This window comes from Staurois parvus, unplaced genomic scaffold, assembly GCF_062004578.1.
Source record: "Staurois parvus isolate SC_StPar_1 unplaced genomic scaffold, SC_StPar_1.0 ptg000619l, whole genome shotgun sequence".
Taxonomy (NCBI): Eukaryota; Metazoa; Chordata; class Amphibia; order Anura; family Ranidae; genus Staurois; species Staurois parvus.
In genome coordinates this window covers 1288462-1314206 of record NW_028318415.1, presented here as the reverse complement: position 1 = coordinate 1314206, position 25745 = coordinate 1288462, and the positions used below count along the sequence as shown (strand labels likewise).

Genomic DNA, 25745 nt, shown 5'->3' with positions numbered 1-25745 from the left:
AGAGTCAAGGGGTGGTGCTTGGAGATGGATAGAGGGTAGAGACAAAGGGGACCTGGGGTAGGGGGGAGAGTACCTGCAGCTATTCTCTGAGAAGAAACGCCCTAGATACACCTGTGTTCATTCTAATTAAACAGTCATAAAAAAATTTTTTATTAAACAATTCTAAACTTTTGGGCTGAGTCTTCAAAGCTATTGGCTTTATTTTTTTTCTAAACTTATCAGTCTGTGTTAAAGTGTATTTATAGCCATAATCAGGGCTTTTTTTTTTCAAAGAATAGGTGCAAGAACTCCCCTTTTTTCAAGTTACCCCTTGTTTTTGCCCCCTACCCACCTCTGAACACCGTTCCTTGGTTTCACCCCCTACCCACTTCCCAGTACCACCCTTTTAGAGAACACAGAACCAAGTATCATTTTGCAGTACTGAGTAATTTGTATGAAACTTGTTAATGTCAACAAGAAAAGCAGTAAAATAGACCCAGTGCAGCCAGCAACAAAAGACCCCACAAGCAAAAATGGATCAACTGCAACAAAACTCCCCCCCAGCAACAACAGACCCCTTGCAGAAACAACAAATAGACCCCCTCACTCAACAGTAGATCCCTGAAACAACTGACCACCCAGCAACATAAGACGCATCCACAGCAACAATAGATCCCCTCCAGCAACAACAGACCTGCAGCAACAATAGATCTCCTGCATGGCCGGCATCAATAGACCCCGTAGCACACCCCAGCACTCCTTGCTATTATATACAGTCAGTGTTGGAGGTGCCAGAACTGCGTCCTTTGCGTTCCCACTGAAAAAAAGCCCTGTCCATATCATTTTAGTTAGATTTGGATAGAGCGAGAAAGCGTTAAAACCTTTGTATTTTTTTTTTTTATTTCTGTCTGGTTGTCCACTTAGGGTTCACTCATATTATTTGTCCTGATGATCCTTGTCTCTGCTATAGAAAGTGAGGCAAAACCCATAATGTGAGTTGTCACAGAAACAGGAACTAGGGAAAATCTTCCAATGGGAACAACTGTTCTAATGATGTTTGTATTAAGGGGAACTTTCCTCACTTTGGAGAGACTTCCTTTTAATTCCTGTCCTGTCTCTGGGCTATCAAGTAAAGGAAAACTCCCTAACAAGCCATAGACAACAAAGGAAAAAAAAAATCTGACAGGAATCTTAATTTATTGGAATCACTAGCACCAGGCACATGAGGCATGTACTCGGAATCCTTTGCGAGGTGCCTTTGGTCCTGAGATTGCTGCCAGTGACAGTTTGAACTGAAGAAGGTTCCCCTTAGCAACTTCTTGGCTCTGTTCACGTAACAAAGATGAATGGAAGGCTTCCCCTTATTCTGAACTGCTGCCCAATTTAAGGTCTAGTGAATGAATTTAAAGTGATATTAAAGCTTCTTTTTTAAAAAAAAATCACAAATATGTTATACTTACCTGCTCTGTGCAGTGGTTTTGCACAGAGCAAACTCAATCCTTTTCTTTTCAGGTCCCCTGCCGGCACTTCTGACTCCTCCCCCTTGGCCAGTGCCCCCAATAGCAAGCTGCTCACTATGAGGCCACTGGTGCAAGCTCGCTCCCAAGCCCCACTCTGTGTCCATAGACACCGGTCAGCCCACCCCCCCCACTCTCTCCTCACTGGCTCACTGGCTGTGATCGACAGAAGTGGGAGCCAATGGCTCCCACTGATGTGTCTCAGCTAACGAGGAGAGAGAGACTCAGGACAACCAAGAATCCCGTGCACATCGCTGCTCGGTGAGCAAGCGGGGGGGGGGGGGGTAGCAGCACACGGGGGGGGGGGGTAGCAGCACACAGAAGGCATATAATGCACAAAAAAAAAAACCTTCAGCCTTTACAACCACTTTAAGGCAAACAGGAGGGAAATCTGTACAGAGAGGGGGTCTGTACTGCACACAGAGTTTCTGTTCTTGGGGGAGCCTGTACCTTGGAGAGGTATGTATTGTGGGGGTCTGGTAGAGACGTTTGTATTAGTTAAGATAAAAGTATCAGTTACACCTGAGCAGAGCTTGTCCCTGGTGTTTTTGAATCATTTAATTTAGGCATACTACAGGCCTTTTACAAGTGTTTTTGCATGTGTATCACGCTGAGCAAGGGGAAAGAGAGGAGTTCTATAGGAGGGGTTCTTCAGATGTAAAAACGTGGAAAAACCTGCATATTGCATGTGTTCAGGCACTCCCATTGAAATCCATGGAACCTAAAATACCTGAAAATGGTCCAAAAAATCTCATGTACTTTTTTTAATAATAGGTGTAGAGCAGGGCTAAAAATGTCGAGTCTAGACCTACTAGCCAGACACAAACCTTACTCTCCACCAGTTGCACCATCCAACCTTGCCCAGGTCCAACCCCACCCCCGTCCCGTCCCGTCCCCAACCCCGCCCCAACCACACCCCCTTAAAGCTTATGAAATTACATTTTTCTTTAGAATAAAGAGTCCAAAATATAAAACTGTATACAGTATATTATACAGTATATAGAAATAAATTATATACTGACAAAATAAAATAAGATTAAAAAAGCAAAAAATAGCTTTAACCATAAGATATATGAATAGGATAGAAGGTATATTGTAAAGTAAGATGAGATAAGATGCTGCAAAAGTTATATTATATAAGATAAGATATGAAAAAGTTATATTGTAAGACACGATACGATAAGATAGAAGTTAACATCAATCGATCCAAGTGCTGAAATCCCAGATTATTTGAAGCCGATTAGTCCTCAGCTGCTGATGTCACTAAAGAAGTGATAAATAGAGTCCAAAGGAACAGTCTAAGAAGACTTAGGCTTTAGGTAGTATTGACCCCACAATGTACTCCAATAAAGGGTATAAATTTATTCCATTAAAAGAACTATATAGTCATTTAATAACAGCAGTAAAAGCCCAATGTGTGGCCGTGATGGAATATCTGCTGCACTAAGCAGCATAAGCCCCCGAGCCGGTGTGGATGGTAAAGCAAGGTGATCACTAGAACCAAGTTAGCCAGACCAGGGACCGCTGTGCATCAGTTCAGTTTGCGGTTCAGCCTGGTTTTTGTTGGCAGACTTCCGCTTCCTCCTGTGACGTCAGTTCCTGTCCACTGCAGTCTCCGGTCCAGCTAGCTTGATACTAGTGATCACCTTGCTTTACCATTCACACTGGCTCGGGGTTTATGCTGCTTAGGTCAGCAGATATTCCATGACGGCTTGCCGCTCGAGAATTTCTCCTCGCATTTGGTGAGCGGGCGAGCAGCTTTTTCAAGCCCTGGTGTAGAGAACAGGGCTACTGGGTGTACATGTTTGACAAATTGCAAAGAATGGGATTCTGCATGTTGAGCTTAGTGAGCAGGCTAAAGCACTATCTTGTGTGTTACATACACCTGACCCTTGCACTCTGTGCATTATATACTTGTGACCCTTGTACTTTGTACATTGGGTACTCCTGAGCCCTGCACTCTGTGCATTACACAGTTCTAGCCCTTGCACTGTAGATGTTACTCCTGACCTCTGCGCTCTCAGTGATACTCACTTCTGACCCCTGCATTAAATGTTTCAATAGAATTTCTTGAGTGAAGATTCTTAACTCCTTTCTTAAATGAGCATCAGAGTTATTTTAGTTAATTTACATTGTTTCTGGGGGCTGATCTACAAATCTTCTCTGAAAACAAGACACGTATAAAAGGACCAAGCATGTAAAGATGGGAACGTTTCTGTTGTGGTCATGACTCTGGAATTGTTGTATGCTTATTTTTTATTTTCAATAAACACTTTCCTTGATTAAAAAAAAAAAAGATGGGAACACTATGCTCTAAATTACTTTAAGTCAAATCGTAGAATAATAACTCAAAATATGTGCTCTAAGTGTATGTGCCAAATCTTCCATCTTCCCTTTAATAAATAATTACGTGAGTACAGAGAAAAATACTTTCGCTAAATCATAATACTAGGTTAAAAGTACTAATAGCACCTCTAGAGAGAGACCATGGACTTCAATGTTATACAGAAAGATATCATAATGTAAATCTTGTTACTCTCCTACTATTCCAGCTTGCTAGCAGAAAGAGTTGGAAGATCACCAGCTAGCCCTCCATGATGTGTACAGTAGGCTTTATAACCCAATATAACTGAGAAACTAAAAGTCACATTCTAATGGTGAATTTTTGTGCACTGGAAAGGAGTAGATACTGTTCAGTTATGAAAGTGTATCTTCAGATCTTGCAAAATATTGTATAATTGAAGTGAATACAGCTTTATCTTGCTTTCGAAAATCAGGTGTTAATATGCCCAGGCTAATTTGTATTATCCTGTTTGTCTTCCTCCAAACTTAGTGTTGCTGCTGTTCCTGGTTGCTGCCATCAGGTGTCACTGGCACCGTTGGCAATAGACAGGGGAGCTACAGTAAATATAGGTTATGAATATGTCCCCCTGGCCAACCACTAGGAGGTTTATTGCCAGTGGTGCATGTTGGGGGAGGATATACTTTTTTTTGAGTGGTTTGGTGAGTCTTCTTTCTCCCCAGGCTGCGGCCTGGGGGTGTGTGTGCAGTAGTTTTTGCTGACTAGGCTGGAGCCTTAGCACAACATCCTGAAGTTGGCCTGCCTGGTCAGGGAGGATACAACACCCAATGCAGAGAGCCAGGGGAATACATCCTGCTGGAGGGGGGATGAGTCTGACCTTCTGAAGATTCTGTTACTCAATTGGAGGGGATGCATGGTAGTCTTCACTGCCTAACTGTGGAGCTATGAAGACAGTGTTGCTAGTTTATGCCTGATGGTCCTTATGTTTTTTTTGCAATACCCAGTGATCCATGTTCTCTTTCTGCACTGTGACAGCAAGAGGGTGTTTGAAGACTGGAAAATATGTTGCTGAAGGTATCTAAAGTCCTATACCCTCTTTCCTGTAAGCATGGAGCAAATAAACATTTGGAAAAGACAAAAAGTGAAAAAAATGCTGTACCTACTGAGCTAGCTGGGAAATCATCATAGTGCTGCAGGTATCACATAATAGAACAACATCTCAGGCCCAAGGGACTATATTGCTATGCTGAGAGATCTGTGGGGAAGAACCTAGTGAATGGTGCATGGAGAAAGGAGACCAATCTCAGGCTGTCACTTTGCCTGAGTCTAAAGGGTTAACAATGAAATCAGGAGGAGGTCCAGACTCTGGGCCAAGTGAAAATTGAGAGTAGTTCCCCAGGAGATGTTGTGCATGCGTGTCTGGCATGGAGGACGATAGTGTGAGTTTGCTAAGAGATGGCCAGTTTACCTCCAGCAACAGGCAGCATAGGAACCTTGGAGTGGAGGATATCCCTTCCAGACTACTACAGGCTCCCAGACCACCCATAACTTTGTTACAGAGGCCTGGGGCAGAGATATAGCACACAGGGTGAACTCTCAAGATCGTGTGGGGGGGATGTATTACCCTTCATGCCTGGTTCTATTGGTAAGTCGAATTTTGCTACAGTAAACCCGAGTTAAAAGTTTCCGGACATTCACTTTTTGTTTACAACTGTCCAAAAGAGAGCCCTCCAGATACTTAAGAGAATAGAGGATGGAGAGGCTGTGTTTTTGAACTGTATAGTCAGTTTGGAATCTTAGCAGTTAAATAAGAGATCTTCATGAGCAAGTGATTTGTTTTCTCATGAACAAGTTTCAGCCGCTGTGGCTGCTACAGTTTGCTTCCAAGCAAAACTTTTCAGAGAAAAAAAGTATGCCTTGTAGAGGAATGAAGTGTTGTTACTTCCTAGGGAGTAGGGTTCCATTTATTACAGTTTGTGATGATTGATCATGTTAATGTGGACTGTTCTGGTCTTTCTTTCAATACATTTTTATTGAAAAATTTTCCAAGTATACAATGTAATCTGTCATATTTCCAGACAAGTAGTACATCTTACACAGAAACCGTAACAAAAACAAAGCTTATGGTGTATCAAAGTGGTCCATTGACCATGTTGCATCAAGAGAAGAACAGCATAAGTAACAACAAAGCAGCCATACGCCCTAACTGAGGAATCGGGCGTCAGTGCTAAAATATCAAAAAAAAAAAAAAGCACTATTCAGGCAGCAGAACAAAAAAAGTACATAAGAAAAATGCACAATTCATCCATGCCGAAGGGCCTAAAAAATAAAAAGGAAAAGGGAGAGAAAGGTAAGAGAGGACATCGGCACGCTCAAGCCTGGGCCCCGGGTCTCAATGTTTTTGTCTTTCAAAGCATGCAGGTGAAAGTCGGATGAGATGTCCAACTAATTGCCTAGCATCTTAATTGTTAAAGGAAACTGAGGAAGGAAAGTCAACGTCAGAGAGGAAATGTGGTGTTATATGTAATGTGAACATAATTTTTCATGTGCTATTTTTTTGTTGTTGTGCTACCTGTTATATCGTTTAGGTTTCCCTTACACTTAAAGGTTAAAGGCCCCTCTCTGCCAATCCCTCCACTGGCTTCCCATTGCCCAACGGATAAAATTCAAAATATTAACAATAACATATAAAGCCATTTAGAACTCTGCCCCAAATTACATCACCAATCTTGTCTCCAAATATCTACCAAACCATACTCTCCACTCCTCCAACTCTCTAGCTCCCTTGTCTCCTCCTCCCATGTTCGTCTCCAGGACTTCTCCAGAGCTTCCCCCATCCTCTGGAACTCTCTACCCCAATTTATCAGACTATCGCCTACTCTGCTCACTTTTAGGCGATCTCTGAAAACCTATCTCTTCAGGGAAGCCTATCCTGCCCTCAGCTAATAATGGAATCTTCTACTCCTCCTACCAGTCCATACCCCACAGTTACTACCTTTTGTACCACTAGCCCCTCCCTCTTAGATTGTAAGCTCCAAGGAGTAGGGCCCTCCTAACCCTCTTGTATTGAACTGTATTGTTGCTCTACTGTCTCCCTTTAAATTGTAAAGCTGAGCAAACTGTTGGTGCTATATAAATACAGTATTATAATAATAATAATATTAATAATAAAGGCACCTATTAATGAATTCTGAGCTATTTCAGAAGTGTCTTAGGCTACTTTCACACTGATTTGCCACAAAACGCATAGGCGTTTTTACCACACTTTTGCCGCACTTTCTGAGCATGGACACATGACTTAAAAACTGTACCAAAAATGCTTCCCAGAGGTGTTTTTCAGGTGCTTTTCAAGCGTTTTCCATTGATTTCAATGGGAAGAGGCGTTTTTGGAGCGTTTTTTTTTTTTTAAATTAACCAAACATGCACCAAAGATGCTGCAAGCAGGAGTTTTTGCACCGCACCACAAGCGCAATGCCTGAGTGTGAAAACTAACATATTATACACATTCACATACATAGGGAAGTGTTTTTCTTGAGCTTTTCAGGTGCTTTTTTTAAAGCAAAAACGCTTCAAAAAACTCCTCAGTGTGAAAGAAGCCTTAAACTGATGTAAGAGCAAGCTCAACCACACAGCCTAAAGTCTAATTGACACACATCCTAACTCTTTGTTTTACAAATAAATATCAAAAGAGATAGCAGAAGCTGTTTGCTTTCAGAATCTCTCTCTTTCTCTCTCTCTGTCTCCAAAGGTGGCGCATTGAAAGGTGAATAAAGTTTTAAAGCCATATCACATAAAATGCCACAATACCATAATACAGAAAGAAAATATATACAAACTCACTATACATTCCTTTTGAATTTGTATTGCCTTTAAAACATTTAAATCCACCTACCTTCACAATTTTTACCATCACCTAGTAATTTGTAACCAGATGGACAAGCACAACGGTAGGAGCCCGGAGTGTTGATGCAGGCAAAAATACAGAGGCGAGGTACTCCTTCTGTCTTGTACACCTCACACTCATTAACATCTGCAGACAAAACATACTGCTATAATCTCTAGCCTCTGTAGTCAGTAACTACTGTATATATAGCAAAACAGTTTTTTTTAACATGTTCTCCATATGAGATATAACATGTATTTTTGACAATCTGAAAATGTGCCATGCACCAAATGTATGTATATTACCTACATTCAGGACTCTCTTGTGTGTTTACATATGGGATGTACTGTATAAAATAATTTCTATGCAAGAATTTGATTTACACGCCTTTTAGCACACACTACTATGCAGATGTTTTAGACAGGTGTGAAAAAATGCTCTCAGTTAAGAAATGCTTTCATAAATTGAAGTGTTAATAATTTTTTTTTTTATCAATGAACAAAATGAAAAGTAAATGAACAGAATAGAAATCCAAATCAAATGCACATTGAGCGTTTTGCGGTGACTGCCAAGTGATTTCAAATCTCAAAGTGTGATTGGGGCCTAAAAGTGATAAGCAAGGATATGACGTTTAAGTGTTTTTCCAGAAGTAATACTATAAATATGGGGACTAGTAAATGTTAAGGATAATATAAGTTTTAAAACAACTCAGTTGGGTCTCCGCATCTTGCAACTCTTTTATTGAGCAGCACAAATCTTCTGAGGCTGTTCTTCACAGTACTCAAACTGCAGTCAGACCATTCATAGCCATTTCATCATGCAAAGGACAACTTCAGTGATTGTCCTTTCAAGTTTTATAATAAAAAATCGTGCAGAGTACCAGACAACATAATGTCCTTGCTTCTACTTTTACATGAAAATCCATCTCCGACTGTGACTGTCAGAACTAAGCTCATCCTAGCAGGTGTATAAGTGCAATGAGAGCTCCTCAATGGATTATAACATACTGTATATATATATATATATAAATCAATAATAACAAGAAAAGTCACTTTGCAAACATTGTGTGATAATATGGAAATCACTTGCCTTGACATATGCTGTTTTCAGGAGTGCCTTTCATCTGGAAGCCGGGATCACAGCTACAGTGTTGAGTACGGTCCACTCTGGTGCACACGGCTTTCCGGCTTAAAGCAGCATCATTGACTGGCAAATCAGGTGGTGCTTAATAAATAAGATTAAAGTAATTAAAATGCAAACATAGGTAGAGTACTGGACAAATATAAAATAGAATGTTTTGTATTCACTATAAAATTCTTTTCTCTAAGTTTGTTGCCCATATCTGGACTTGTTCTATCTTTTCAATATCTTTTTGTAAGTGGGGTCTCCAGAACTGGGCACAGTGGGATTTACTAAAACTAGTGCACTCAGAATCTGGTGCAGCTGTGCCTAGTAACCAATCAGCTTCTAACATCAGGTTGTTCAATTACGCTTAGACAATAAAACCTGGAAGCTAATTGGATTCTATGCAGAGCTGCACCGGATTTTGCACTCTCTAGTTTTAGTAAATCAGCCCTAGTATTCTAAATGTGGTCTACCGAAAGATCAATATAGGAGATCCAGGACCTCCTTCCTCCTGCTTGTGACTCAATGATTCATCTTAGAATTCTAATTATTTTTCCCACTGCCTGGCAACACTGTTTGCTCATTTTGCAATCACCTGAAATAAGTACTGCCAAATCTTACCTATTTTCATGCCGCTTTGATCTGGTCACATGATTGCCTCCCCTGTTCTCAGCCAGCGGTGGCTTTAGGGGAGAGTAGGGAGTGCCGACAATGGATGGGCCAATGAAGCCTAAGAGTGATGTCACTACTCCAGGCTTTACCAGCCATTGTCAAGAGCTCTTTTCTCTCCCCTGCAGCCAGCCACAGGAGATTACATGACTGGACCGGAGCATGCAATTAGGTAAGTATGGTCGTCTTTCTTACACAGGTTAGCGGGCATAGTAGTTAGGAGTGGGGAAGGAGTATTTTTAAGGTTAGTTATGGCTATTCTGGAATTTTACTTTAAATATATTTTTCTCTCTGATATAACTACTTGAATACAAAGCCCTACATTCTAATTAAAGTTTTTAATAGCTGCTTAGTACACCAGGAAGTCAATTTAGGAGTTCAGAGGTTGTGTTTTCCTGCAACACATGTTTCACTGTGATTTGACCCAGGCACCTACAGACATCTTGCAAAACACCCTTGCGGAAGATATTAAGCAATGCATTTGATCCATACAACTATTTCTTTGGAGAGTAGTCAGATTGTAGGCTTTGTCCCTTGTTGCAGTTCTGGAAATAGCCAAACTCCTTGACCATCTTCAGCAATTTTCTGCTAGCCATAATCTTCATCTTTATACAAAGCAAGGTGACCCCAAAATCCATATGAGGTTTTATTCCACTAGCAGGTCCCAAAGTATTCATTCTCACTATTACTCAGTACTACTACCATACATAAATACAAATTATAGCATATTTAACCTATATTCCTCTTATTTGTGTTTTTTATGAAAGCAAGCCATACCTGTTGGTATTTTAAACTGGCAGTTGGACCCTTTCCACTCAGGAGGACAATTGCATTTGTAGTGGCTGCTCTCTTCCGTGCATGTCCCCCCATTCAGACAAGGTTGGCTACTGCATGGTCCAATATCTTAAAATAAAGTATTAACAATGACTATTTTAATTAGTTTACAAAAGGAAGAATGTGTACTAATGTATGTTGTGCTACAATACATTGAGCTGAGTACTACATATAATGTTAATTGGTAAGCAGCACTGCCATATAAGTTTATTATATATGTGTATAAATTGTGTTTCAGGATTTTTAGTGGATGAAAGAAAATGGTCCGTATTAAAATGTAAAGCTAACACAAATAAACACATTTAACTTGCAAGAAATAACATGCCTTGAGCATTTTGGCTGGGCATATTCAGCTTAGCCAATTGGTCTACAGTAATTAATGAGTCCAAAATTTATCTGTTGCAATTATTATTTTCTTACATACCGTATGATAAATAAACCAAAACACTGAAGTAGAATTCCAAATAGCTAAACACTCTGCTCCAATACACAGGTCAACTGTGTTACCTGCCAAAAGGCATTGCAATTTTGGCTACGCCCTACTGTTCACCATTTCCTTTTTGTTTACCCTTCCCAGTTCAAGATATATCAAATATGTAAATATATTAATGAATAGACGAAACAAGGTAAATTGACACAAACAGAAAAAAAGAGGGATTTCTGTTACAGTTGGTAAGTGTTAGAAACCAAGAACAACAAAATTCTTGGTACAAATCTGCAAAACCAGGAGTTGTCCCTGGAAATCAGGAGACCTGTCAGCTTAAATGGTTTTGTATATGTCACCTTAATATTTTAAAACATGAAATCAATAAAAATCTTCCTATATTTTGTATTTTTTTCTGTTGCAAAAAAGGTAAAGATTCAGTATAGAACTGAAGGAAATAACAATTACAGTATAATGTGGTGGACCTGATGATGACACGAAAAATTTGACTTATAGCACTTTCTGGATAAAATGTAATGCTTGTAGTTAAACTTGAGTTGAATAAATGATTTGTTGGACTGTAATCAAAACAATGTTTCCATTTTATTAAATTTACTATAAACACTATAAAAAAGTGCTTTAAGCCACTGTTGACACTGATGCGACTTGTCATGTGATTTGACAGTTCATCTCGCATGACAAGTCGCACCCAATGATTGGCAATGGAGCCGTTCTAATTGGTGTGACTCCGACTGTGCATGAAGTCGCACAGATGTCTTACAAGTCGCACTAACACCGATTTGAAAAATAGTTCTTGCACTGCTTTTGGCAATTTCGGGTGTGACTTGCATAGAAATCTATGCTTGAAGTCGCACAGATGTCTTACAAGTCGCACTGACTTCCGACTTTGAAATTGTGCGACTTCAAGGGAAGTTGAACAATTTCAAAGTCATTACCAGTGTGAACCCAGTATAAGGGTCCATGCACACTGGCTTAAAAAAAGTGGCAGTGCTCTGGGCAGGAAACAATGCTAATCTCGAGTGGTTTTTGTACTAGCGTTTAGGAGCGTTTAGCCATTTAGAAGCTTTTAGCATTTTTGCTGCCAAAAAACTATTCAAAAAACGCAAAATACAAGGGTTTTTTTCTGCCTCTAAATGCTGAGCTTAAAATATGCCTCTAAATGATGTGCATGGACACATAGGATAACATTAGTTGCTTTTACAGGCAAAAAGCTAAACTCCTCTAGGAGCAGCGTTTTTTTTAAGCCAGTGTGCATGGACCCTAAAAAGCATGTATTACACATTAAAGCAATAAAATAGCTTCTGCAGACATTTACAATAAATCTGTTTATACAGTACTAAGAAAAGCACAAATGCTAACATTTAACACAATAATTCAAAAAATCCTTGTCCCTCCTGTTATTTTATTTTTACACTGAAATGTTATATGCTTATAAATATAATGCAGGAAAATCCAGACCACATTTAAGGGAAAATGTTACTGAGGGAAAAGCATAGCTTGCCATTGGTTACCTCACTCTGAGAATACAAGTCATGTAGTTATCAAAGGCTTCAAACATTCTTTGTCAAATACCCAAAACAAGTAAGCAGCTAGTGAAATTAGAGTAAGGTCAGAAGTTTAAATTTGCAAAGAAGATATCAGGTTCATTAGGTATCCGGCTGCATATTTTTGAAGGTAAAAAAATGTGCATTTATTATTTTTTGACACTGCAGTCTGTTAAGGCATTTCACCCACATTCAACAGATCGTGGGTGCAATGCCTAGATCCTGCAGACACTCAGCAAGCTGTCAGGCGGGCAGTTACTGAATGGCACAAGGAATTAATGGACTCTCACCAGTGCCGTCGCAGTTCATTGAGAACTACAAGCTGTCAGCCACAATAGCTGACAGTACTTGTAGGCATTCATTCACAGGAAAATGTGAATGAATGACGCGCCCCTGTGGGTGGAGCCTCGCAGCTGCGCTGTTTTTAAATTGTGACAGCAGGTGCTGGGAAAAGATCCCCCACCTGCTGTCAGGGGAAGGGGGGATCATCGGAGAGCCGAGGAGGCAGAAGCTGGACCATGTTACATGTTCCACCCTAAATGCGGGTGGAACATGTAACCAGGGGTGGACTGACCATTTGGAAACTCGGGCACTGCCCGAGGGCCCGGGGTCAGTAGGGGGCCCCATGAGATGCCCCTGGTACCTTTTTCATAGGCTTTTTTGAGTTTGGGCAAGGACACACGGGCCCCATGATCCCCTATTTCCCGGGGGCCCCGTGAGCTGTCAGTCCGCCCCTGCATGTAACATGTTCCAGTGGTGAAGTTAGCCTTTAAATGCAGGTTAGTATTATCATGCTTATCAAGACTAGTGCATCGGTTCAACACCTGACACTACCATATTTTGTCCAATTTCGTCCTACGCTTTCTCCCTTTGAGACCGGCTCTCTATGATGTACAAGCTACAATCTTCTCACATACCACTGGGCATTTTTTGCTGTTTGCCAGACCTATGTACAGTATGTTCAAATTATGAGCTTTAGTTTTGGGGGGGTCTTAATTCTCCAGGAAAGCATTTATACCTGTGAAATACTTCAAACAAACTGATTTGCCAAAAGATTTTTTTTTTTTTAATTTAATCAATTTGCATTTCTAAAGTTCATGTTACATAGATCTTTTGACATACAACTACTTTTCCCTTTGAGTCTCTATGTCAACAAGCTGTCATTTCCAAGTACAAGCTTTCATCTACACATTAAGTCATACTGAAACCACAAAGTAAACTATGCTATATGTTGGCATGAGAATGATATCTTATTGAAACCCTGGCTTTTGGCAAAAACTTGCTTACCACTCTTCAAACATCTTTCTTTCTGCGTTTGGTAAAAAAAAAAAAACTAAATCTTTTCATGGTGATACAAGGTACATACAAACTAGCTAATTACATATTATTATTATTATAATACAGGATTTATATAGCACCAACAGTTTATGCAGTGCTTTACAAAATGAAGGTAGACATTACAGTTACAATACAATTTGGTACAAGAGGAAACAGAGGGCCCTGCTTGCTAGAGCTTACAATCTAGGAGGAAGGGTTGAGTGATACAAAAAGGTAATAGCTGTGGGGGGGAATAACTGATGGAGGAAATAAATGGCGGTTTACTAGGTAGAAGCAGGATAGGCTTATTTAAAGAGAAAGGTTTTCAGGGATCGTCTAAAGGTGCATAGATTAGGAGACAGCCGGACAGATTGGGGTAGGGAGTTCCATAAGATGGGAGAAGCTCGGGAGAAGTCCTGGAGGTGAGAATGAGAGGAGGTCACACGGGAACTAGACAGCAGAAGGTCTTGAGAGGATCAAAGGGAGCGGTTTGGTTTATATTTTGAGACCAGGTTGGTGATGTAGCTGGGGGCAGAGTTGTGGATGGCTTTGTAAGTTGTTAGTATATTGAATTTTATTCGTTGGGCAAGTGGTAGCCAGTGGAGGGATTGACAGAGAAGGGTAGCAGACACTGAACGGTTGGTAAGGTGGATAAGCCTGGCAGCAGTGTTCATGATGGACTGGAGGGGGGATAGCCTATGTAAAGGTAAGCCAATGAGGAGGGAGTTGCAGTATTGAAGGCGAGAGATAACCAGGGAGTGAATTAGGAGCTTTGTGGTATCATTGGTTAAAAAGGGGCGTATTCTGGAGATGTTGGAGGTTGAGGCGGCATGATTTGGGCAGGGATTGGATGTGGGCCTGAAAGGATAGTTCAGAATCCAGGGTTACACCTAGCACCCTGGCATGCAGGGATGGGTTGATAGTGGTGCTATTGATTGTGACCGAGAAATCTCGGTAAGAGGCACATAAGGGAGGAAATATTAAGAGCTCAGTTTTGGATAGATTGAGTTTTAGGAAGTGGCGTGACATCCAGTCTGATATGTCTGTTAGTAAATCTTTGATACATGAGGAAACTGAGGGGGTGAGCTGAGGAGTAGAGAGATAGATGGCATTGGAAACCATGGGAAGCTATCAGCTGACCCAAGGAAGAAGTGTAGATAGAGAATAGGAAAGGTCCAAAGGACAGAACCTTGGGGGACCCTGAAAGTAAAAGGAGTAAGAGAGGAGGAAATACATTTGTAAGGGACACTGAAGGTGCGGTGAAAAAGGTAAGATTCGAACCAATGGACAGTACAGTCACGGAGACCAAGTAAATAGAGTTTTTTGAGGAGGAGGTGGTGGTCAACTGTGTCAAAGGCAGCGGAGAGGTCCAAGAGCAAGAGTACGGAATAGTGACCATTGGTTTTAGCGGTTAGTAAGTCATTTGTGAGTATTAGGAGAGCAGTTTTTGTGGAGTGTTGTGGGCAAAATTCAGACTGAAGGGGATCGAGAAGGTTATTCTCAAAAAGATAGCAGCTCAGCCAGTTGTAGACTAGACGTTCAAGGAGTTTGGAGGCAAAAGGGAGTAAGGAGATGGGTCTAAGGTTGCTAAGATTGGTGGGGCCAGTGAGGATTTTTTAGGTATGGGGGTGACTAGCGCATGTTTTAGAGAGTTGGGGAAGATGCCAGTAGAAAGGGAGAGATTGAAGATATGAGTTAAAGAATGAAGGATAATTACATATCTTAGGCTTCTCTTTTATGTTTTCATGGTTGCAGCCAACTAGGGTGTAAATGCCGTTTGTGTTTCTGTCTAAACAGTAAGTACTGGGAAATAGCCCTAAAAAAAACACAGAAACATTTTCAGCAGAGTGAGAAAAGTTAAACCTTTTGTTTTAGACCTGTCTTTGTCTTCCTTTCTCAGTAACAACAGCTGCCCTCATTTATTTATCTGGCAAAGCATGGAATACTGGACTTACAGGCAGACAGAAGTACTAGTAAAAGACACAAGGGGGGCAATAGTACAGGTGTATCTTACAGCAGTGGGCTGCTGAGCTATTGGGAGCACAGGGGTAACATTATGTACTAGGAGAATGGAGATGCGCAGGTGTCCCAGGGAATGCAGGTACACAGGATACAGTTGGTGTGCACGAGGGGTTTAGGACTGGGAAGATACCCAGTCCTAGATTGTAAGCTCGAAAGAGCAGGGCCCTCGAACCCCTCGTGTATTGTATTGTTACTGTCTTGTCTCATGTTCTGTCCCCCTCGCTACTGTACAGCACTGAGCATACCCTTTGGCGCTATATAAATACTGTATAATAATAATACCCATTTGTATCAATGGGAGAGAATCCACTGTGCCTGGGCTTACAGAAAATGTAAGAGCCCTTGAAAGGGTTGAGGCACAGGGTCTAAGGAACCACCTTGTCTTCTCTAGAGCTGCTGAAGGTGGAAATGGATTACACTGCAATAAACTACAAAAAGACAACCACTAGACTGTTTATTGGAGCCAGAGTGAATTGGCTGTTGCTTGGATAGACAGGCAGCCTCTACGCTTTTGTGGAATATCCAGTTAATATCTGCAGCTACATATCTATATGCACTAGTGAGTCATATATAAAGGCCAACATATATTAGAGGCATCAACTGGGAGGGGAGCTAGCTCTCAACTCGACATGTTTCTCAGAAATTGGTTTATGCTTTCTCAGCAGTATGAATGAGTTAAATAATATAGAATGTAGAATGGGATGCTGAAAATGCTGCTGCTAAACAACTCAGGGTTGAGTGCTGGACCTGTGAAAGGAGGTCAGCAGGGCAGAGGGGGCTCACCAAATAGCCACAAGAGGATGCCAATTAGTTCAGAGAGGAACATCTTAGGACCGAAGACATTTTTCACAATGGAGAAACCATCACTTGCACGGAGCAATATAACACCCATAAAATACAGATAGTAGGAATGACTGTTAGAGAACAATAAGTGGACTTACAAAAGGTTGAAAATATATATATGTGGGATGATGTCTCCTGATCTGAAAAAGGCAAAATGACTTGAGAGCAAAAATGGCAAAAACATATTAATCAGTTTTTAAAGGGATGTACTGTGGTTCCTGTCCCAGGATATACAAGGATATAGGTATGCAGGGGTATCAGATATATAAGAGGTCCTCAATGTGTTGCCCAGTGTGTGCATATCAGTTGTTGTCCATCCAAATGTGGCAGCCTATGTCATCTCCCCTCATCACTTTTGTTTTCTTGTCTGGCAGCAGATGAGATGTTCATAGTTTTTTGAAGGAGCATCAGTTCTGCTGAAGCATTTATTTTCTTTACAACACAGAATAAACTGAGATTTAAGAACTAACTTTTAAAATGCCATGTTTGCCAGTAATATATAACAAATTGGAAATGTACTAAAAACATGGTTAAGTAAACTTGTTACCACAATAAACATGGTATAGTAAATACAAAGGGCCAATAGTAAGAGTGAGAATCAACATTTCCTGAAGTGTTTTTAGCTCTGAACTTTTCTGATTATTCTATACTTGCAGTAATAACACACAGTGATAACTCTGGCTTGGGAATAGGAAGTTAGAAGATACAAAATGCAAGAAATTGTTAATTCTCTGCCTGATAACATAGCTGATAACTCTTCTTATGAAGGAATTATTTGCAGACAAAAACAGCTATTGTAAGTCACTGTTTTACAAGTATTTAATAAATCTTGCATATTCTGGTGATGTGAAACCCTTTAAGTGAATTTGTATCATTAAGAAAATAGAAGGTGTCTCTAAAGTCATACTTTTTTTTTAGAGGCTGTTGCAAGTTCTTTATTGTTTTTAGCGCTCTAGTGATCCCTAGATAGAAGCTGTGTAAGCGCTGTAAAAATTTACTTTACCTTCAAAAGTCCGTCTTTGTTCTGTCTGCCTGGATAATGACATCATCCCTCCTTTTCAGGTTGGCTTATTTTTTTTCTACTGGCACAGGTCAATTGAAAAATACAGTTCACAAATATATTTTAGGTCTGTATTTAGCTTGAAATGTATATTTCTTTTATTAAAATGATTCTATTGTTGTATAATTATTTATAAGTGTTAATAATAAATCCTAAAATAAAACCTTTGCAGTAAGGAGCATCATCAGTCCAACTTCCATTTTGCTGACACAGTCTGCTGCTGGGACCAATTAGCTGGTATCCAGAGTCACATGTGTAATGAACTTCATGATCTACGAGATATTTAGACCCAAACTTTTTGCCATTTTCAGGATCTTCCAGTGCTGGGCAAGTAACTAAAAAAAAAAACAAATGCAAAACAGTAAGTGACTTGTGTTTCAAGAGCACATCTGTGTATATGGCTTCTTCAACATATGCAACAAATTATAAACTCTGCCCACTATTATTTTAACAAAATGACATAATTTAGTCTAAAAATAAACAGTAATATATACCAAAAGCTGTAGATTACTGTGTTAAGTAATTAACTAAAAAGCTGTAATACTTACAAAATGTTGACATTGTCTCTGACTGTTCCCTTAATTAAAACTGACATGAGTTGCCATCTACAGAATGAAAGGGCCGTTTAAATAACATGAATATTTCAGTTCTTAGTACATTTGATAGTTTTTTATTTGTTTTTGTGACAGTGGGAAGATCTCAGCGCTTAAGTTCCCAGGTTTACACAATAGCTGCAGTCATTATATGAGGTCCAGTGCAGGGAAATCTTGTCACTTAACACTTCAAGGAGGTATAATATGTCAGCAAATTATAATATATCAAGCCGCAATATATATTAAAATTTACGATATACTGTGATAAATATCTTATAGTAAAGTCCATTGATAATGGTTTATATTTGAGCATTATTGAATTTTTTACACAAGCACAGTTTCTTGTATTGAATATAATAGGTCAGCAGTTGGCTCTGCCCACTAGATTGAGAATAATTGATTGATTTGTATATGTGGACTATTATATTTTATAAAGCAAAAAAGTTATTTAGTACATTTCTGGAATACATGTTCATTTCATCCATATTTTATCATATTAAAAACACTGCAAGTATAGAAAAATAACTGCTGATTGGAAAAAAAAATAGTGTGCTCCTACTTTCCTCTTTGACATGACAGCACAGCTCTGAATTTGTAAGCATCTGGGGTCAGCCCTGCCTAATACATTTCTGATGAATTATAAAGAACGCAGAACTTTACACATCTCCTCCACCCTCCTCATCTCCATACCCTTAGGAAAGGGAGTTTTTAGGATTTCTGGGAAAATCAATGGGTATTTTTTGCATTTATTGAACAGATATGACAAAATACTTTCAGTGTTACATTTAGCAGAGAAAGAGAAAGCAATTAAAGCAGTTTGAACACACTTTAAAGTGGAACTTCACTCAAAGTCTTGTTGGTTCACTCCCTCCCTCCAGCCTGTGACTGAATTTTAATGTTTTTTGGGGGGGAGGGGAGATTGAGTTCCAAACTGTATTGGTACCCACTCCCACAATCCTTACTTAGGCAAGGACATCACTTGCCCAGACCCCATCCCTCCTGCAGCCTTCTGGGACATATCACATGTCCCCAGAAGGTTGCAGGACCATTCACAAAGCACTGCAGTGGGGAGCCACCTGGCTCCTGTATCCATGGTGGTGAAACAGGGGACCCACAGTGCTAAATAGAAGAGGCTGCAGGAAGACAGTGCTGCCTTTAAAAAAAAAGCAACCAAACTGAAGTTCCTCTTTAGGCGATATATATTTGTATAATTTATATGGTCTTTAGGGGAAGCTGCTTTTGTGTATTTATTTGAAGAGTAAGTAGTGAAGGCAGTGCCAGACCAAGCCACAGGCATAAGTAACAACCACCTTAAACTGGTCCTTCAGTAAAATCAGTGTACTGTCCTTGTGAAAGCCAAGTCCTGCAACAGTTGAACCTTTCATTCATAACTTAGTGTTTACTGTGAGCTTTATTTTAAAAAAATGTTTTCATAAGAGTTTAAACCATGGTTAACTGTAATTACATTTTATTACCCCTACACAGTGGTGTATTTAGGTTTCGTGCTGCCCTAGGCAACACAAAAATCGGCTCCCCACCGCCACCACCACGGAGAGACCCTGACATCGAACAATACCCCCCTCCCATCAAGAAGCTCGTACCTTCTCTCAGATCCCACTTGGTCCCCATGCTGCATGTGACTCTTCTTCCATCCCTTCTTTTGGGGGGCAGCGCTGCCCCCATGAAAAATGCTGCTGCCCCCCTGAAAAATGACACCCTAGGCAAATGCCTTGTTTGCCCTGTGGTAAATACACCCCTGCCCCTACAGCCCTTTTATTCCATAGCTTTGTTTTGTTGCTGTTTTTATTTTATACCATTACCATGTACAGTATAGTGCTCACCCTTGGAGGGGCCGCTGAGAATATGCTTGGATCTCCCCTGCCAGTACATGTCTTTTTAAAATGTATTGCTGAAGAACTTGAACAGGAGAGGGGTGGGTCACAGGCTACTCCAAAACGATAATAGCAATCAATAGGAGGACAATCTTCAAACTAAATCTTCATAACTGCAGTCACACACCAAAGTCTCCAAATTAGGTCCTACTTACAGTGTTCCAGGAGTTGTACAGCACTCAGCTTCCACTAGGAGATCCTCAGTGAGGGAGTACTTCTGGCAGTGTTTCCATTACTGATACTTTACCGGCCTTTCCCAGACACTCAGCTCCTACTGAGGCCCAGATTGTAGCAAGAATCCTCTTTGCAATCTTCTCCAGGCCCTTAGCTTAACTCTTGATGAGGCCCAGGTGACACTCTTTGACTCAGTAAAGCTGACTCCAGGGGTAGCAGTCCCAAGAGAACTGGAACCCTCCTGGCAGAGGAAAGAACACTCTGGACAGGAATCTCAAACATTTCCCAGCCAACTTCTGGATACCTCCATTTTTTGGATTGGCTGGGGCATGTTAATTATTCATACTGGTCATTTGACTCTCCCTACCCTATATTCTGGAAGCTTTTTCCAAAAGCAGGAGAGAGAAATCAAAAAACATTCAGCTAGGAAACCCTGACCGGACAAAAATAATCACTTGCTGCTCCACTGACTGCAGTGAAGCCAAAAACCAGAATTAGCCTAGCAGCCTGCAGTAAATAGGGAATGTTAAACCTAAAGCTCAACTCCAGGCTGCTTTGAAATGCACCAATGCATTGGGGTCCCATGGAACAGCATGGGTCAAATGCCAGTTTGGCTAGGGGGCAAAGAAATAGGTAGAACACTTACATTATTCCTTGCTACCCTCACTCTTTTCTGCTGCCACATGCTCTGGATTTTGGATGGGTCCTCACCATTCTCCCATACAATGCAGAACTGCTGGTCTTGCATTGTACGTGAAGATGTCAGAGAACTGTGATTGACCAGGCAGTGAAGTGAAGTGGCTCGCATGAAGAGGTGGAAGCCTACAGAAATGAGGAAAAGGGTAATATTTTTACTTACCACCTCCACCCTCCAGCCAAATGAGCATTTAATTTTTGCAGTGTGGGAAGGGGTCCCATTGCAAAGGTACATTTCAAAGCCCCGAGATAGGCTTTAATTAATTTGTATTTAATTTGTTTTATAGCTCCACATTAAAATACTATGTACCAGAAACATTATTTTAGTGCTTTTATAAAAGGGATCAAACACAGAATAAAATGTGCTCTTTTGATGAATTAAAAGATACCATAGTTCCCAGGTGGAAGAAAGAATTTTGATAACGTAAATATTATCCTGGCTGTTTCATGGTGATCAAAGCTAAATCACACTAGTTTCACTACATCACAAAACTGTCACCATCCCGTTTAGAGATGAGCGAATCGAACATGGCGAAGTGGAATTCGTTTCAAAGATCAGGAAAAATTTGATTCGCACCGAATCCGAAAATTAGCAAACTTCGGATGCACGAATCGAATTTTCCCAAAAATGGCGGCGACATGTGTGGCGACGGAGCGGGGATCTCTGGGAAGGCGCGCAGACAAGGCGCGCTGACCCATAATGCATTCATTCATGACATGTGATCGCATTAGCCAATCAGCAGCCAGCCAGCCAGCACTGTGTAATGGTGGAGCTATAAATTGCGGCCATCTTACAATTCTCCATTAGCCTCCGGTCATTCAAGAGAGACAGACCTGTCTGTATTAGGGACAGAGTTAGGGCCAGAGAGACTTTAGGGCCACAGAATCGTTACTTAGGGACACAGAATCGTTACTCAGGGACACAGAAATGTTACTCAGGGACACAGAATTGTTACTCAGGGACAGACACAGAATTGTTACTCAGGGACACAGAATTGTTACTCGGGGACACAGAATTGTTACTGAGGGACACAGAATCGTTACTGAGGGACACAGAATTGTTACTCAGGGACACAGAATTGTTACTCAGGGACAGACACAGAATTGTTACTCAGGGACACAGAATTGTTACTCAGGGACACAGAATTGTTACTGAGGGACACAGAATTGTTACTCAGGGACACAGAATTGTTACTCAGGGACAGACACAGAATTGTTACTCAGGGACACAGAATTGTTACTCAGGGACACAGAATTGTTACTGAGGGACACAGAATCGTTACTCAGGGACACAGAATTGTTACTCAGGGACACAGAATTGTTACTCAAGGACACAGAATTGTTACTGAGGGACACAGAATTGTTACTGAGGGACACAGAATTGTTACTCAGGGACACAGAATTGTTACTCAGGGACACAGAATTGGAATTGTTACTCAGGGACAGACACAGAATTGTTACTCAGGGACACAGAATTGTTACTCAGGGACACAGAATTGTTACTGAGGGACACAGAATCGTTACTGAGGGACACAGAATTGTTACTGAGGGACACAGAATTGTTACTCAGGGACAGACACAGAATTGTTACTCAGGGACACAGAATTGTTACTCAGGGACACAGAATTGTTACTGAGGGACACAGAATCGTTACTCAGGGACACAGAATTGTTACTCAGGGACAGACACAGAATTGTTACTCAGGGACACAGAATTGTTACTCAGGGACACAGAATTGTTACTCAGGGACACAGAATCGTTACTCAGGGACACAGAATTGTTACTCAGGGACACAGAATTGTTACTCAGGGACACAGAATCGTTACTGAGGGACACAGAATCGTTACTCAGGGACACAGAATCGTTACTCAGGGACACAGAATTGTTACTCAGGGACACAGAATTGTTACTCAGGGACACAGAATTGTTACTGAGGGACACAGAATCGTTACTCAGGGACACAGAATTGTTACTGAGGGACACAGAATTGTTACTGAGGGACACAGAATCGTTACTCAGGGACACAGAATTGTTACTCAGGGACACAGAATTGTTACTCAGGGACACAGAATTGTTACTGAGGGACACAGAATCGTTACTCAGGGACACAGAATTGTTACTGAGGGACACAGAATTGTTACTGAGGGACACAGAATCGTTACTCAGGGACACAGAATTGTTACTCAGGGACACAGAATTGTTACTCAGGGACACAGAATCGTTACTGAGGGACACAGAATCGTTACTCAGGGACAGACACAGAATTGTTACTCAGGGACACAGAATTGTTACTCAGGGACACAGAATCGTTACTCAGGGACACAGAATCGTTACTCAGGGACACAGAATTGTTACTCAGGGACACAGAATCGTTACTCAGGGACACAGAATCGTTGAATTAAAGAGTATGTCAGACAACACGCAGAGGAGTGGCAGAGGAGGCAATGTTTCAGGAGCGAGCAGACGTGGCAGCAGAGGAAGGGGTCGAGGCAGCACTAGTCGCAGCCAGAGGCCAGTGCTCCCGGTGTCATCCAGTGGTCGTGTCTCCACCGACAACCCTGCCGTCATCGATTGGTTGGCTCGGTCGTCTTCCTCTTCCCAGGTCACCTCTGACACCTACAGCCAACGGTCGGTGGGTACGTCAGACACAACCGTTAGTTGGCATGGCCCGGGAGCAAGCCCACTGAAATCACGTGTCCTCTACCTGCCCCTGTCCTTTGGTGTTCCCTCACCAAGCGAAGTATCGCATGCTGTGGGCTCAGCCCCACTGTACAGTGAGGAAGAGCTAACAGAGGGCGGTCAGGAACGGGGGGAGACATCCGCCTCTTCAGCAGCCAGGCGAAGAAGTACTGGCGAGGAGAGTGGCTCAGTAGCCGGTCTAGAGACAGGTCTGTCTCCTGACCCACACGCAGCCGAGGGGGCTAGTAGTGAGGCGGAGACCCTAATTGATGAAGATGAGGCTGATCGCACTTGGCAGCCTCGTCGTCATCTGCCAGGCCCGTAATCTGCCATGGGCCCCCGTACCGACTCCTCATGCTGCTGCCAGGCCCGTAATCTGTCATGGGCCCCTGTACCGCCTCCTCATGCTGCTGCCAGGTCCAGAGTGTGTCATGGGTCCCTGTACGGCCTCCCATTGCTGCTGTCTCCATCGCCACACTCTGCCATGTGCCACTTTCAGGTCTCCTCACACTGCTGGTGGGTTCCATTTTGTCATAGGGTGCTGGCAGATTACGGGCCTCCCATTGCTGCTGCCAGGCCCGTAATCTGTCATGGGCCCCTGTACCGCCTCCTCATGCTGCTGCCAGGTCCAGAGTGTGTCATGGGTCCCTGTACGGCCTCCCATTGCTGCTGTCTCCATCGCCACACTCTGCCATGTGCCACTTTCAGGTCTCCTCACACTGCTGGTGGGTTCCATTTTGTCATAGGGTGCTGGCAGATTACGGGCCTCCCATTGCTGCTGCCAGGCCCGTAATCTGCCATGGGCCCCCGTACCGACTCCTCATGCTGCTGCCAGGCCCGTAATCTGTCATGGGCCCCTGTACCGCCTCCTCATGCTGCTGCCAGGTCCAGAGTGTGTCATGGGTCCCTGTACGGCCTCCCATTGCTGCTGCCAGGCCCGTAATCTGCCATGGGCCCCCGTACCGACTCCTCATGCTGCTGCCAGGCCCGAAATCTGTCATGGGCCCCTGTACCGCCTCCTCATGCTGCTGCCAGGTCCAGAGTGTGTCATGGGTCCCTGTACGGCCTCCCATTGCTGCTGTCTCCATCGCCACACTCTGCCATGTGCCACTTTCAGGTCTCCTCACACTGCTGGTGGGTTCCATTTTGTCATAGGGTGCTGGCAGATTACGGGCCTCCCATTGCTGCTGCCAGGTCCGTAATCTGTCATGGGCCCCTGTACCACCTCCTCATGCTGCTGCCAGGTCCAGAGTGTGTCATGGGTCCCTGTACGGCCTCCCATTGCTGCTGTCTCCATCGCCACACTCTGCCATGTGCCACTTTCAGGTCTCCTCACACTGCTGGTGGGTTCCATTTTGTCATAGGGTGCTGGCAGATTACGGGCCTCCCATTGCTACTGCCAGGCCCGTAATCTGCCATGGGCCCCCGTACCGACTCCTCATGCTGCTGCCAGGCCCGTAATCTGTCATGGGCTCCTGTACCGCCTCCTCATGCTGCTGCCAGGTCCAGAGTGTGTCATGGGTCCCTGTACGGCCTCCCATTGCTGCTGCCAGGCCCGTAATCTGCCATGGGCCCCCGTACCGACTCCTCATGCTGCTGCCAGGCCCGAAATCTGTCATGGGCCCCTGTACCGCCTCCTCATGCTGCTGCCAGGTCCAGAGTGTGTCATGGGTCCCTGTACGGCCTCCCATTGCTGCTGCCAGGCCCGTAATCTGCCATGGGCCCCCGTACCGACTCCTCATGCTGCTGCCAGGCCCGTAATCTGTCATGGGCCCCTGTACCGCCTCCTCATGCTGCTGCCAGGTCCAGAGTGTGTCATGGGTCCCTGTACGGCCTCCCATTGCTGCTGTCTCCATCGCCACACTCTGCCATGTGCCACTTTCAGGTCTCCTCACACTGCTGGTGGGTTCCATTTTGTCATAGGGTGCTGGCAGATTACGGGCCTCCCATTGCTGCTGCCAGGCCCGTAATCTGCCATGGGCCCCCGTACCGACTCCTCATGCTGCTGCCAGGCCCGTAATCTGTCATGGGCCCCTGTACCGCCTCCTCATGCTGCTGCCAGGTCCAGAGTGTGTCATGGGTCCCTGTACGGCCTCCCATTGCTGCTGCCAGGCCCGTAATCTGCCATGGGCCCCCGTACCGACTCCTCATGCTGCTGCCAGGCCCGTAAT

The 25745-nt window shown here is 42.7% G+C and overlaps 1 protein-coding gene across 1 annotated transcript in view; it reads right to left on the bottom strand.

Moving 5' to 3' along the window:
* FBLN7 (fibulin 7) overlaps window positions 1-25745 on the bottom strand; it is a 142439-nt gene that overhangs the window by 6313 nt on the left and 110381 nt on the right. The window contains exons 3-6 of the mRNA XM_089693264.1: window positions 17705-17875; window positions 10253-10378; window positions 8771-8905; window positions 7691-7828 (exon numbers count right to left, since the gene is read on the bottom strand). Of these exons, the coding sequence (XP_089549390.1) occupies window positions 7691-7828; window positions 8771-8905; window positions 10253-10378; window positions 17705-17875 (570 nt within the window). The remainder of the gene's footprint in view (window positions 1-7690; window positions 7829-8770; window positions 8906-10252; window positions 10379-17704; window positions 17876-25745) is intronic.